This window comes from Microcaecilia unicolor, chromosome 8, assembly GCF_901765095.1.
Source record: "Microcaecilia unicolor chromosome 8, aMicUni1.1, whole genome shotgun sequence".
NCBI lineage: Eukaryota > Metazoa > Chordata > Amphibia > Gymnophiona > Siphonopidae > Microcaecilia > Microcaecilia unicolor.
In genome coordinates this window covers 171714396-171729798 of record NC_044038.1, presented here as the reverse complement: position 1 = coordinate 171729798, position 15403 = coordinate 171714396, and the positions used below count along the sequence as shown (strand labels likewise).

Sequence of the window (15403 nt, the reverse complement as noted above, 5' to 3'; positions counted from 1 at the left end):
ATTAATAAAATATAATTTCATAATTAATATTTCAAAGACGTGATGGAAGGAGGCACAGGCATGCCAAAAAATGCATTGACTTGGTGGCATGTGGGGTGGCAAAAATCATCATTGATGAAGCTGCTATTTCCAGCTCAATTCCCCCCCCCCCCCCCCCCCAGAAATATTAGGCTTGTTTTTGTTAAGGTGCTATTATTTCAGTCGATCTAATCAGGAAATTTCAATTCTGTTCACTGGGCCGATGTGTTTTAAACATTTTTAGGGTGGTTGTTTACACCATTTAATTCTAAATTAATAGGCAGTTTTATAAAATGGGACATATGCTCCTCTGGCTACGTTTGATAATTTATCAGTTGCAATCAAGGAATTTCGGGTGAAATGACCCAATAATACAGTGAGACTGCCAAGGAGTCTGGTGTTGGAGCAAAGGTTGTTTTGCGCAGACAGCATTGGTAGATAATTTGGTAAGTGCAATGGATGGTCGGAGCCACCCGACCATATTTAGGGGCCATTTTACTAAGGCGCAGTAGACCTAACGTCGGTCTATTGTATGCTAAAAGATCGGTACTGTGGGATGCGCTGAGGCATCCTGTGGTAGTGTTCCACTTAGCGTGTGCTAATCCCACACTGAAAAATATGTTTTATTTTTTAGCGCAGGAGGCGTGCCCATAGGCAGATAGTAGGCGTGCCTGTGCTAATCGAGTAGTGTGGGCACATTACCACATGCTACCTGAATATTGTGGGAGTAGCATGAGAGCCCTTTTTGCCTCCTAAATAGGTGGAAGTAAGTGCTCCCGCAGTAATGGCCATGCGCTAATAGGGGAATTAGCGCATGGCCATTACAAAAAAACCCTCATAAACACAACCATTTTATTGGTGTGTTAATGGTGGCCACAGCGCATAGGAAACCCATGTGTTAAAGGTAGCGAAGGCCACCTGTTAATGCACCTTAGTAAAAGAACCCCTTATTGCCCTTGTACTTTTGGCGCAAGTTTCCCTAATTTTAGTGCTCTGACACCAGACTTCTTAGCAGTCTACCTGAAATGTTTTCACTGTGGGGCCCTTTTGCTAAGGTGTGCTGAAAAATGACTTGTGGTAGTATAGATGCGTGTTTTGGGTGCACGCAGAATCATTTTTAAGCGCAACTGTAAAAATGCCTTTCTCAAATTTTTGCCGAAAATGGATGTGCGGTAAAATGAAAATTGCCGTGCGTCCATTTTAGGTCTGAGACTTTACCGCCAGTCACTGACCTAGTGGTAATGTCTCACACGGTAACCGGGCGGTAATCGTCTATGCAGGTAAAATGCAGATTACTGCCCGATTACTGCCTGCGCATCAGAAAAGAAAAATATCTTCCGGCGCACGTATCGGACGCACATCAAAAGAGAAATTACCGCAAGGGCCAAGCGGTAGCTGAGTGGTAACTCAAAATTGACTCTCATTAGGGCAGTGCTTTTTTTGTGCCGGTACGCAACGGTACGGCGTACCGGCACCTTTTTTTTTTGCTCCCCCCGCCCCGTGAGTCCATGTCCCGCACGCAGTGCCAGCCCCCATTTCCGGCCGCTGCTGCTTCTCCTGTTGAGCAGCAGCGGCCGCTACACAAAGAAAAAGATTTTAAAAAAAATTCAAACCTGGCTGAAACGCGGCACCCTGGCACTGTAGACAGCCATTAGGCATTGGCTGTTGCCCCGCAGCCGCTCCTCCTCTTGCCTCTACGTCACTGCGCTCCTCCGGGGTCTTCCTCCAGGGGCAGTGACGTAAGGCAAGAGGAGGAGCGGTTGCGGGGCAACAGCCAATGCCTAATGGCTGTCTACAGTGCCGGGGTGCCGCGTTTCAGCCAGGTTTCAATTTTTTTTAAATCTTCTTTTTCTTTGTGTAGCGGCCGCTGCTGCTCAACAACAGGAGAAGCAGCAGCGGCCGGAAATAGGGGCTGGTGCCGCGTGCGTTGCGTCTTCGCGCCGTTCGCGCCAAACTTGGCAGGGAGAGGGAATCCAACAGAGGGAAGGATTGGGGAGAGAGGGAAAAACAGATGGAAGGATGGGGAGAGAGAGGGAAAAACAGATGGAAGGATTGGGGAGAGAGGGGAAAACAGATGGAAGGATGGGGATAGAGAGAGAGGGAAAACAGGGAAGGATTGGGGAGAGAGGGGAAAACAGATGGAAGGATGGGGATAGAGAGAGAGGGAAAACAGGGAAGGATTGGGGAGAGAGAGAAAGGGAAAACAACAGAGGGAAGGATTGGGGAGAGAGGGAAAACAACAGATGGAAGGATGGGGAGAGAGGGAAATACAGATGGAAGGATGGGGAGAGAGGGAAAAACAGATGGAAGGATTGGGGAGAGAGGGAAAAACAGATGGAAGGATTGGGGAAAGAGAGAGGGAAAACAGATGGAAGGATGGGGAGAGAGAGGGGGAAAACAGATGGAAGGATGGGGAGAGAGAGAGGGAAGATGCTGGATGGAAGAATGCAGAAAGAAATAGGGGAGACACTGGAAGGATGGGGAGAGAAAGCAGAGCTGCTGGATGGAAAAGGGGAATAGAGAAAGACTGGAGAATAAGAGGAAGGGGCATGGGGAGAACAAGGGTGAGGAAAAGATGAAAAGCCACAGGTAGATGAAGGAAATTAAAGAATGGATAGTAAGAATGAATTAAATCTGGACAGAGAGAGAGCCTGAAAAATATTGAAGAAAGCAAAGAAAAAGGAGACAAAAATGACATGGCACAGAAGAGTTAAGCGAAAAGAAAAGAAAGCAGAATCACAGACTGGGACCAATATGGAAAGAAAAACAGTCACCAGACAACAAAGGTAGAAAAAAATCATTTTATTTTCATTTTAGTGTTTGTAATTATGTCCAATTTGAGAATTTACATTGGCTGTCTTATTTTGCACTGGGTATACTGGAGCTGTAAGAGCTTACAGAGATTATTTATAATGAAAAAAATCACTTTATTTTTTTCTCCTATAGTACTATAATATTTTCAATGATGTCTGTTTATATGCGCCATGGCTGGTATAGGGGGTGTGGTTAATGTGGGTGTGGCTATCATAGGGGTGGAGCCATGTGTGGTGACCCCGCCCATAATGAGTACCGGCACCTTTTTTTCTACAAAAAAAGCACTGCATTAGGGGCATGTGGAGGGGCATACTAAAACGGTGCTGGCGATCTATTTTGGCGGTGACGCAACAGCTGGCCGTAACTGTATTATCGAAAAAGATGGCCGGCCATCTTTTCTTTCGATAATGCGGTTTGGCCTGGCCAAATGCCAGAGTTCGCCGGATTTGAGATCACCGGCTTTGTTTTTCAGCGATATTGGAAAAAAAATGCCGGCCATCTTAAACCCGGCGAAATCCAAGGCATTTGGTCATGGGAGGAGCCAGCATTTGTAGTGCGCTGGTCCCCCTGACATGCCAGGACACCAACCGGGCACCCTAGGGGGCACTTCTAAGAATTTAAAACAAATATACAAATACCTCCCATGTGCATAGCTCCCTTACCTTGGGTGTTGAGCACCCCAATTACACCCCAAAACCTACTCCCCACAACTCTACACCATTACCATAGCCCTTATGGGTGAAGGGGGGCACCTACATGTGGGTAGAGTGGGTTTTGGGGGGGTTTGTAGGCCTCAACACTTACCACCACAAGTGTAACAGGTAGGAGGGGGATGGGCCTGGGTCCGCCTGCCTGAAGTCCACTGCAACTACTACTACTACTACTACTATTTAGCATTTCTATAGCGCTACAAGGCATACGCAGCGCTGCACAAACATAGAAGAAAGACAGTCCCTGCTCAAAGAGCTTACAATCTAATAGACAAAAAATAAATAAAGTAAGCAAATCAAATCAATTAATGTGGACGGGAAGGAAGAGAGGAGGGTAGGTGGAGGCGAGTGGTTACAAGTGGTTACGAGTCAAAAGCAATGTTAAAGAGGTGGGCTTTCAGTCTAGATTTAAAGGTGGCCAAGGATGGGGCAAGACGTAGGGGCTCAGGAAGTTTATTCCAGGCGTAGGGTGCAGCGAGACAGAAGGCGCAAAGTCTGGAGTTGGCAGTAGTGGAGAAGGGAACAGATAAGAAGGATTTATCCATGGAGCGGAGTGCACGGGAAGGGGTGTAGGGAAGGACGAGTGTGGAGAGATACTGGGGAGCAGCAGAGTGAGTACATTTATAGGTTAGTAGAAGAAGTTTGAACAGGATGCGAAAACGGATAGGGAGCCAGTGAAGGGTCTTGAGGAGAGGGGTAGTATGAATAAAGCGACCCTGGCGGAAGATGAGACGGGCAGCAGAGTTTTGAACCAACTGGAGAGGGGAGAGGTGACTAAGTGGGAGGCCAGCAAAAAGCAGATTGCAGTAGTCTAAACGAGAGGTAACAAGGGTGTAGATGAGGGTTTTGGTAGAGTGCTCGGAAAGAAAGGGGCGGATTTTACGGATGTTGTAAAGAAAGAAACGACAGGTCTTGGCAATCTGCTGGATATGAGCAGAGAAGGAGAGAGAAGAGTCAAAGATGACCCCAAGGTTTCGAGCTGAGGAGACAGGGAGAATGAGAGAGCCATCAACAGAAATAGAAAATGGGGGGAGCGGGGAGGTGGGTTTGGGGGGGAAAATGAGAAGCTCGGTTTTGGTCATATTTAATTTCAGGTGGCGTTGAGACATCCAGACAGCAATGTCAGACAAGCACGCTGAATCTTTGGTTTGGATGCAAGGTGAGATATCAGGGGTAGAAAGGTAGATTTGGGAGTCATCAGCATAGAGATGGTAGGAAAAGCCATGGGATGAGATTAATGAACCAAGGGAAGAAGTGTAGATAGAAAAGAGGAGGGGACCAAGAACAGAACCCTGAGGTACGCCGACAGGCAGAGGGATAGAAGTAGAAGAGGATCCACCAGAGTGAACACTAAAGGTGCGGAGGGAGAGGTAGGAAGAGAACCAGGAAAGGACAGAGCCCTGGAATCCAAGTGAGGACAGGGTATCGAGAAGTATGCTGTGATCGACAGTGTCAAAAGCAGCGGAAAGATCAAGAAGAATGAGAATGGAATATTGACCTCTGGATTTAGCCAGTAATAGGTCATTGGAGACTTTAGTAAGCGCAGTTTCGGTTGAGTGGAGAGGGCGAAAACCAGATTGTAGTGGGTCAAGAATAGCATGTGAGGAGAGAAAATCAAGGCGGCGGCGGTGAACAGCACGCTCAAGTAATTTGGAGAGAAAAGGAAGGAGGGAGATGGGTCGGTAATTAGAGGGACAAGTAGGATCGAGTGAAGGCTTTTTAAGGAGAGGTGTGACCACAGCATGTTTAAAGGCAGCAGGGACAGTCGCAGTGGAAAGTGAGAGGTTGAGAATGTGATAGATAAAAGGAATAAGAGCAGGAGAGATGGCATTAAGAAGGTGGGTGGGAATGGGATCAGAGGAACAGGTGGTACATTTTGAGGAAGAAAGGAGAAGTGTAGTTTCCTCAATAGTAACTTCAGGAAAGGAGGAAAGGGAATGAGGGGAAGGAGAGAGAGGGGAACGGACTAGTGGAGGGAGAGGTGGTGAGGTAGAGAAAGCAAGGTTTATCTTTTCAACCTTGTTGTGAAAGAATTCAGCAAGGGTCTGAGGAGATAATGAAGGAGGAGTTGGGGGAGGGGGCACCTCAATGTGGTGAAGAGAAGTCGAGGATTAGAGCCAAGAGAGTTGGTCAGTTGGATATAATAATCCTGTTTGGCATGTAAAAGAGCAGATTGGAAGGAGGTCAGCATGAACTTAAAGTGTAGGAAATCAGCAAGGGCCCGAGATTTCCGCCAGAGGCGTTCGGCGGAGCGGGTACAGGAACGTAGGTAGCGGATATTAGAAGTCAGCCAAGGTTGGGGTTTTGTACGCCTTACAGGGCGGGTCATCAAAGGTGCAAGAGTGTCTAAGGCAGAGGATAGAGTATTGTTGTAAGAAGAAACAGCCTCGTTAACAGATGTGGATGGTGCCACAGTAGAGAGGAGGTTTGAAACATGGGAGGATAGAGATGAAGGGTCAATATCGTGAAGATTCCAAGATAAATGAGATAAGATAGGACGGGACTGGGAGGAAGGAGATTTAAGTGTGAAAGTTATAAGATGGTGATCAGAGGAGGGAAGATCAGAGGCAAGGAAACTAGAGGGTGAACAGTTGGAGGAGAAGATGAGATCAAGACAGTGACCATTTTGATGAGTGGGGGAGGTGGAGTATAGTTGGAGATTAAAGGAGGACATTAAAGCGAGTAACTTGGAAATATAAGAGTTGGAAGGATCATTAGCAGGAATATTAAAGTCACCAAGGATGAGAGAGGGGGAGGAACCACCAATAACTGTTCCAGGGACCTACATACTGCTGTCAGGGAGCTGGGTATGACATTTGAGGCTGGCATACAGGCTGGCAAAAAAGGTTTTTATTTTTATTTTTTTGTGTGTGGGAGGGGGTTGATGACCACGGGGGGAGTAGGGGGAGGTCATCCCCTATTCCTTCTGGTGGTCATCTGGTGAATTGGGGCACCTTTTTGAGGCTTGGTCGTGAAAATAAAAGGAACAAGTAAACCTGGTTAAATACTGATTAACGCCGCTTTTTTTTCCATTATCCGCGAAAGCCGGCCATCTGGTAGCCACGCCCATGCCCGCCCATGTCCTGCCTTCGCTACGCCACCGACATGCCCCCTTGAACTTTCGCCGGCTCGGCGACGGGAAAGCGGCGAAAGTGTCAAAAAAGCACCATTTGATTATACCGATTTCGCCGCTTTTGAGAGATCGCCGGCCATTTCCCGATTTATGTCGGAAAATGGCCGGCGATCACTTTCGAAAATAAGCCTGATAGCCACCTACGTGACTTAGAAAATGGGCCTCTGTATTAGTGGATCCTTTCACCTGAAATGACTTTATATTCAAATTTCAAATCTTCAAAATCCATTCATATAAACAGAAGCGCTTCCACCAAAACACATACATTTTTTAAATTTGAAAACTATAATTCACAGAAATGATATTTATAGCATTACAATGGTGCTCATCAAAACTGGGGCATTTCGGAGATATTTATATACAAACAAGTTGGTGGATTTGTTCCAAAGGCACATATTTCCATTTCCGTTTGACAGAAATATCCAAAACGTTTGGACTCTATGACACTATGAACTCTATGACTCTTCATCTAAGTACAACACAGGTGATTGTGTCCTGGAAACTCGGTTTGAGGACATTTGTGCATATTCTGTTCCCCCTCCTCAAAAACCTTAGCTTAATCTGTTTTGCGACACAAGAAAATTCTAGCAATGTTATTTTCATTGCATGGTATACAATCGATAAACTTATCAGCCAAATTTTTATGACTCGCCCATGTGAAACACTTTTTTGCAGATATGATTGAGAGACCTGGAAAGTTTACAAATTCAACAACAGCCATGTAACTGATCCATGTGCTGATGTATATGTCTACATTTAACATCTAGATTTAGGAACTGAGCTCACTTCTCTGTGGTCCTTTTGCAGACATACTGCTTCTCCTGTGCTGTGCACTGTGTTTTCTGTACCTGAAAACTCTGAGCTGGACAAACTCGGCAGATGTAGGCTTTATGCACCCTAAGTAACGGAAGATGTCTTTCTAGAGCATGGAGACTGGGAATTAATTACGTTTTCAGATGTTTATCATTTTGTGGCTCCTTTAACATTCTTATGTGTTAAACTTTAGCTTCTAATCTAAAACATACTTTGGAAACACCCCAGTTAAGGCATTGCGCATATGAAGGACTTATGATCCCCCGTCTGATGCCACAGGTAGAGATCATGCATTCTAGATATATATATGGACAAAATTCTATAAATCAGAACCAGAAAACCCAGCTCTTAGTTCTATTCTACAAACGGTGCTTACAGTTAGGTGATGTTTATGGAACAGCGCTTAGCGCCAGGAACCATGACTACATTTAAGGTGACCATTTATACCAATAAAACCTTGGTGTAAATCCCGTGCAGCAAATCCCCTTTATTCTATAATAACATACGTAAATTCAAGGAACGCCCCTGATCCACCCCCGACCCTCCCGTGGCCACGGCTCCTTTTTAGACCCATGTGTAAATTTTGCACGCGTAATTTTTAATTAAATCCAATTAGTACCAATAATAGCTTGTTAAATCTCATTTATTGGTGCTAATTGGCTCGTTATTCAATTAAATTGCGCTCAAATTCGTGCACACAATTTTTTTAGCAACTTTTATAGAATTTGGGGGTAAGAATCCCTTTTACTAACTCTTAGCATGTTCTAATGGGTGTCTGCACGTGAAATTTGCTGCTGAGCTCATAGGAATAAAATGGGCTATGGCAGCAGATGGCACACGCTAATGACAAAAAGGGCCCTGCATCAGTTTGCAAACTCATGCCTCACCATCTAGGGCTCTGGAGATTTATACATTGATGAGCATTCTTAAATTCTACTTGTTTCCTATAATAGAATTTTTTTTTCTCTCCATTTTATGTTTATGCATTACAAATGATGTGAATTTGGTCATTTTAATGGGGTCAGTTCCAACAGTAAAGTTATGATTATGACTTTTTTACAATTTGCATTTTTCTGTTCAATAGTTAATGATGACCATAAATTTGTTGACTAGGAAAGCCAAATTTAAACAAATGGCTTGCTTTCCATTAGGTTCCAAATGGTAGAGAGTAGCTGGCTCAGAGCCTAATGTACTAGTAAGTTAGGACCCCTTTTACCAAGCTGTGGCAGAAGGGGGCCTGCGCTGGCATTGGTGCATGCGCCGAGGTGCAGCTGGTAAAAAAGGCCCTAACTTACTAGTACTTTTCTGCAGGAAATGGCCATGGGGCAAGTTAAGCACTTGCCGTGTGGCCATTTCGGGAAGGAGCCTTTACCGCCACCCATTGATGTGGCAGTAAGGGCTCCTGCGCTAACCTGGCGGTAACCTGGCAGCACATGGCACTACCTGATTACCGCTGGGTACACCCTGGCACACTGGGAGTGGGAAGTACTGCCTGGTTGCTGCGGTAGCCTGGTGGTACTTCCTGTTTAGCAAGTGGTAGGCCCGTATTGGGTTTACCACCGCTTTGTAAAAGGGGCCCTAAATTACACATCTTCACTAGGGTTAGAACAAGAATTCTATATATGGCACCGAAAAAAATGAGTGCTAATAGTTGGGCTTGTTTATAGATTAGAGTTTAGAGCCGGGATCTGTGTCTAAGTTTTAGGTGAGAGGATCTACCCCAGCTAAACCCGCTGCAAATCCTTGTGCCTAATTAGGTTCGTATATGCCGTATTCTGTAACTCTGTGTGCCCCTCCAAATGAACACACTTGAGAAAGATTTGAATGCCCACTGTATGCAGATCTCTCTCATGCATATTCATTAGAAATATCCTGAAAACCTGGTCTGCGTGTAACCCACGAGGACTGAACTTAGACACCTGCATTAATTGCTGCATTAAACAGATAACACCCTAATTTCTATCAGGTTGCAGGATGGGTGGGGACTACGCAGGGAATGTGCCTTGCAGCTAATGCAGAGGTCAATTACCGTATGTGAAATGCTAACTGCATTCTGTGTTATTGGCCATGTCATTAATGCATGGTAGCAATCATTGCTCTGCATTCATGTCACAGCTACCTTGCCTGAAGCGTTGGGAACACCCTGAACAGTTAATACAGAGGTTTTGCACCTTAATGTTGGTTGTTAAAATTCATTAGATGCAAAATCTTAGCGCAGATGAATAAATAGGCCCACAGAATTTTTGAGTCCCAGAAAAAGTTAAATCAATCAAATTAGTTATTATGTTTTGAAGATAGTATTATATTCTATTTTCTTTAGGATTTACTTTCTGTTTATTTTACAATAACACAATGGCCATTACAATGACTTGAGTGACACTGCGCTAGATTCAGGTCTCTAGTCTTGAGGTTGGGTTTGGGATGATGGATCTTTGTAATTAAGCCTTGGTAGGACACAGATGGTTACACAGCACTGGTGTAGCCAAGGGTGGGTCCGGGTGGGCCCAGGCCCACCAACTTTGGACTCAGGCCCACCCAGTAGCAGCACACCTATGATGTGACTGACAGGGACCCCGAAGCCCCACAAGCTGAAAACTCCCAACAATTGACCCTCCTGCATACCTTGTAAATAGCAGATCTTCACCTGGAGTGAACAGCGACTGATACATACTGCTCGCACTGGCCCCACAGCCTTACCTCTGACGTATTTCCACCTATGCAGAAACAGGAAGTTCATCAGTGGAAAGGCTGTGGGGCCAGCATGAGCAGTGTGTATTAGTTGCTGCTCGCTGCCGGTGAAACTCTGCTATTTAAAAGGTATGCGGGAGAGAGGGGATGTTTGAGAGACCATATGGCATGCAAGTGAGAGAAGGAGAGTCCGAATCACTTGTGGGACGGGGCAGGGTTCTTCTGCCCACCCATCTTGGGCAAAGGGCCCACCCAAAGTTGGGTGTCTGGCTACGCCCCTGTTACACAGGGCCCCTGCAGTCATTCATGTGGTGTACTAAGCTATAATTTCAGACACTAGAGGGTCTTTTACTAAGGCGCGCTCACGTTTTTGGCGCGTGCTAAAACTGTGGGTGTGCTAAACGTTAGAGACGCCAGTGCATTCCTATGGGTGTCTCTAATGTTTGGCGTGCCCACAATTTTAGCGCGTGCTAAAAACGTGAGCGAGCCTTAGTAAAAGACGCCCTCATTCTCTTCCAGTACTTATGCAGCAGTGAGAACTGTATCATATGGGGAAATCATCTTGGTGAGATGTAGGGTTTGGTAATGAAGGGAAAGTAGGACAAAATGTGAAAGATAATATATTGTACAAAACCTTTTTAACAGGTAATATAAGTTTGTGTCCTGAGTTTATTCTCAGCTTTATTCTATTCTGTATGAGTTTAGTTTTATGGGAAAATGTTCTTTGTGGATTGAAACTGTTAATATGAATTATTTATTTAAAACCTCAAACCAGAATCTATGCATTTTAAGGATAGAAGGAAGAGATCAATGCATTTTAAAAGCCATTATTTATAAAGTTTAATCAAATGCATTATAAATGTAATGATTTAAAAAAAAAATAAATGACAATATATTATCTAGAAGGAAAGGAACATAGTATAAGATATTGGATGTCTAAACAGAAAACATGAGATGAACAATTAGATTAGGAGACTTTTTTAAATTTGTAGCTTGTTAGCCTTAGAACTGTCAGAGCTGATAGAGGGATAGTGAAGAATGGCCCATTATGAAATTATTAAATCAGACAAGCACATTAGCATTACAACAAAACAATATTACTGCAGTACCTGCCTCTCGCCACAGTATATTTGCAACTGCAGCATCAATGAATTGGGAAAGCCAAAAAATAATCAAGAAAAACAAGAAAAACACATTGTCAACATGTTCAGTTTTAGCAATTAAATTAATACTTTAGGGTCCTGTTTACTAAGGTGCGCTAGCGATTTTAGCATGCGCTAAACATTAGCATGCTCTAATGCTAGAAACACCCATGGGTGTCTCTAGCATTAACGCATGCTAATTGTTAGCGCACACTAAAAATGCTAGCACGCCTACAGCATGGCTTAGTAAACAGGGCCCTTAGTTCGTAAATTAACTTTTTAAAATAAAGAAGTTTAGCCTTCTGCATCATGTGTCAATTATACTCGTATGGGGTTTGAAGGAGACATTTACAGAATCGAAGCATGCACTTTAATATTTCGTATAGATTACTTAGTCCATTTACCCAGATTTTGACATACTTTGTACTTCCAGGAAGTGAAATGTGCACTAAATATTTCATGAGTCTCTTTGTGGCTATTAGGAAGGATTTCATAGTTCTAATTTCTATAGAAAATAACTATATTTTTGTTTAATTTACCCTTACTCTACATTTCTATCACTGCTCTCATGCAGCGAAGCCTAGGTTGTTTATGACTTATTAATGGGAAAATATCGTTATGTTTGGGTCAATGTGAGATTCTATTCCATGAACATTTGTGACAATCAAAATTCTACTGAACTCTTTTAAAGATAGATAAAGAAGGAGGGTAAGCAAATACAAGATATAGCTTATGTTATGCAAAGCAGCAACAATAAATTATCTATTAAAAAACTATAAAAGGCTAAAATGAACTTTGGTGCTCTCATTCACATGAAAAAAAAAAAATCACCTCTTGCTCACAGCTGCTTATTTTACCAGTTAACTCTCCCCTCTCCCAATGTTTATATGCTGACATACTAAGGACCCCATATACTAAATAGTGTCATACATTAATTGACAAAATGAATGCACTTTCACTGCAAAATCTCAGTGTTCACTGTTTGGGTTGTTCCCAGTATTTTCCCATTCACTTAATGCTGAAACACTTTGGCTACCCTGTGTGAACTGCACTACAGATAACACAGTGCAATTTGTTGTAACTATTCAGGTGTGTCCCAATGGCGCTGTGTTAACAGTTGATGTGTGGTAACTACCTCTGCGTTAACTGTAAGGTGAAGTCCCCACTCATTCTCTACTTATTCCAAGTCCTGTTTCCAAATTGGCCGTTAACAGTGGCAATTACAGTATGTTAACAGTTAACATGCTGCGTTAACTGCTAATGTGGCTTAGTAAATGTTTTGAAGTCTGGAGGCATCTTTAAATAAGTAAGTTTGTTCACTTTGTGCATGTTTCTTTTACATATATTATTAGCACGGATGTATTTTATATCATTTTTTAGGTTAATTCAGCATATACAGCACTTAGGACCCCTTTTACTAACTGGTGGTAAGTCCAATGTGGGCTTACCGCTCGCTAAATAGGAAGTACCGCTGGGCTACTGCAGTAGCCTGGCAGAACTTCCCACCCCTAGCATACTGTCATTTCCAGCACTACAAAATTATATTTATTTTTGTAGCACTAGAGTGTACCCAGTGGTAATCAGGCAGTGCCATATGCTGTCCAGTTACAGCCAGGTTAGCTTGGGAGGCCTTACCGCCATCTCAATGGGTGGCGGTAAGGGTTTCCCCCTAAAATGGCCACACAGCAAGTCCTTTACTTGCCACATGGCCATTTCCTGCAGGAAAGTGAGACTTCCCTTTTACCTGCCGTGGTAAAAGGGGGCCTTGGCACATGTGAAAAACACATGCTGACACCAGTGCAGGCCCCCCTTTTGCCGCAGCTTGGTAAAAGAGGCCCTTAGTCCCCTGAAGAAGCTTGAGTAAAAGTGAAACAGAGAGCCCCCGTTGGGTGTGAAAGTAAAACGCTAAGGGTCATGTTTACTAAGCTGCGCTAGAGGTGCGCTTACATTTTAAGTGCGCACTAACCATTAGCGCACGCTAACTGTGTAGGCGCCTACAATCTTTGATATGTCTGACCCATTGAACGATTGTTTCCTTTAATGTCTTTCATAGAGAATTCCAACAACTCAGACTGAATTTGGAAAAGTTCAAAGTGCCTAACTAGGTTGTGCTTGACTAGATTTCTCAGATCCCTGTAATGTAACCACGTAGGTGGATGTCTGGGTTTTACAAATCTCTTTGTAAAAATGCTGACTACAAGTTATATGGCTATTGCCTTCTTCTAAAGGTTCCTTTTGAATAATGACCCATAGACCCTTAAGTCTCCTGTGCCCCTTCTTTCTCATACTATAGAAGAATAGACAAAGATATTTTCTGTTTGAGAAAATCAAACATTTAAAAAAATCCCCAAATTTGGAAAATCATCAGAATGGTTCAATTTAGTTGACACAGTTCCTTAGTTCTGTGACCCACTTTTGAAATCAACTAGACTAAGGGACTCTTTTACTAAAGCTTAGCACAAGCTAAATGCTAAGATACCCATTTTATACCTATCGGCTTCTTAAGTCATTATAAAATGTTCTGAAAGCAGCTTTTATCATGTTAAATAATTATTTTTTAACCATCTCCATCAGAAGTGGACCTCTCAAATCCTTATGAGCTCATTTTTCTCCTCTTGTGTAAGAAAGTAGTGAAAAAGAATTAAAAGCGATTTGTTCGTGCTCTAAGGATACTAATTTCTTAGACTTGTGACCATTTGGCAAGTTTTATATTAATGCATTTCAAAAGATAAAAGATCACTATGAACAGAGGGAAGCAAACTAGTATATAAATCACAGTGTCTGCAACAGAAATGTGTGTTTCTCTCATAGATCAATATATATATATTTAATGAAATATAAGTCTATTAATTCTTCTCTGTAGCTCAAATGTCCTCCCTAGGATCCCAAGGTTACTGCTTCACAAACACATTTCAGAAAATATTCCAGTAAGTTTCATGTGCTATTTTGTTTGCATATATGCAGTGCAATTTAAAATATGCATGGTATATAAGCTATTACAAACAAAGAAGGCCACTATACTTTGTAAACCTCCATACTTTCCAATATCAATGAACAGAGTTCTGGTGCCAGTAAACCTCAGTAGCAATGCACAGTGCTTAGTTCTTTTAACCACAGTGTCTTATTTGTTGCAATCCTCACTGCATCTTTTGAGTGCAATATTAAGTCTAGTGGGCTCGGGGGGTCACTTCCCTGGACTATAGCCTCTGACCATCTTGACGACTTTCGCCTGCTATAGCAGGATGGTCAGAGGCTATAGTCTAGGGGTCTTCCTTGATAAAGCTACATAGTGAAACGGGAAGCGACCCCCGAGCCGACTGGACTTAATATTGCACTCAAAAGACGAGTATATAGTCATTAAGAGCATTTATAAGCATTTAAAAGTAAACACACAGTGTAAATCATTAAAAGAGTACCATTACGATACAAACGACAAACACTACATGGCAATGGTGGTCAGAAACCGGTGAGGATTGCAACAAATAAGACACTGGTTAAAAGAACTAAGCACAGTGCATTCTTACTGAGGTTTACTGGCACCACAACTCGTTCATTGGTATTGGAAAGTAATTAATTGAAATCCAGGACCTAACTATACACGCCTAGGCTAGTGGTATATAAGCTAGACATTGACTGCTAAACAAATAGAATGGAAGGGAGAAAAAAAGAGGTGCTTACGAGTCTTCCTAGCTGAGTCTTCTACAAAGAGGGAGGAAATGTCCTCATCCACTCCCACTTCATTCTTGGCGATGCAGGTATAAGCACCGGTGTCTTCATAACGAACGCTGGGGATGTGAAGCTCACTCCCATTGGCTGGAACAGAGATATTCATAAACAATGCTCTACACTAGGGGGGGGCATAACTAAATCCATCCTCTTTCCTCTCCTGAGGGCTTCTTCTTCCTAGAAAAGTGCACCCTCTTAGAGAAAATGCACACGTTTCCTTTCATAATAAGACATTTGGGAGGATAGGGGTGAGATTTTCAAAGTCATTAAAAATAAGTTTGAATATATTTCAAACTTGCTAGTAGGATGGAGCAGATATTTAAGAATTTCTGTTGAAGCTTTAGAAATGCACCTTGGGA

The 15403-nt window shown here is 43.1% G+C and overlaps 1 protein-coding gene across 2 annotated transcripts in view; it reads right to left on the bottom strand.

Moving 5' to 3' along the window:
- Window positions 1–15403, bottom strand: part of FSTL4 (follistatin like 4) — a 416621-nt gene that overhangs the window by 29096 nt on the left and 372122 nt on the right. The window contains exons 10-11 of one of the 2 annotated variants that reach the window (XM_030213353.1): window positions 14997–15131; window positions 11286–11312 (exon numbers count right to left, since the gene is read on the bottom strand). In XM_030213353.1, coding sequence (XP_030069213.1) covers window positions 11286–11312; window positions 14997–15131 — 162 coding nt within the window. The remainder of the gene's footprint in view (window positions 1–11285; window positions 11313–14996; window positions 15132–15403) is intronic. The other variant, XM_030213354.1, reaches the window with a different exon arrangement.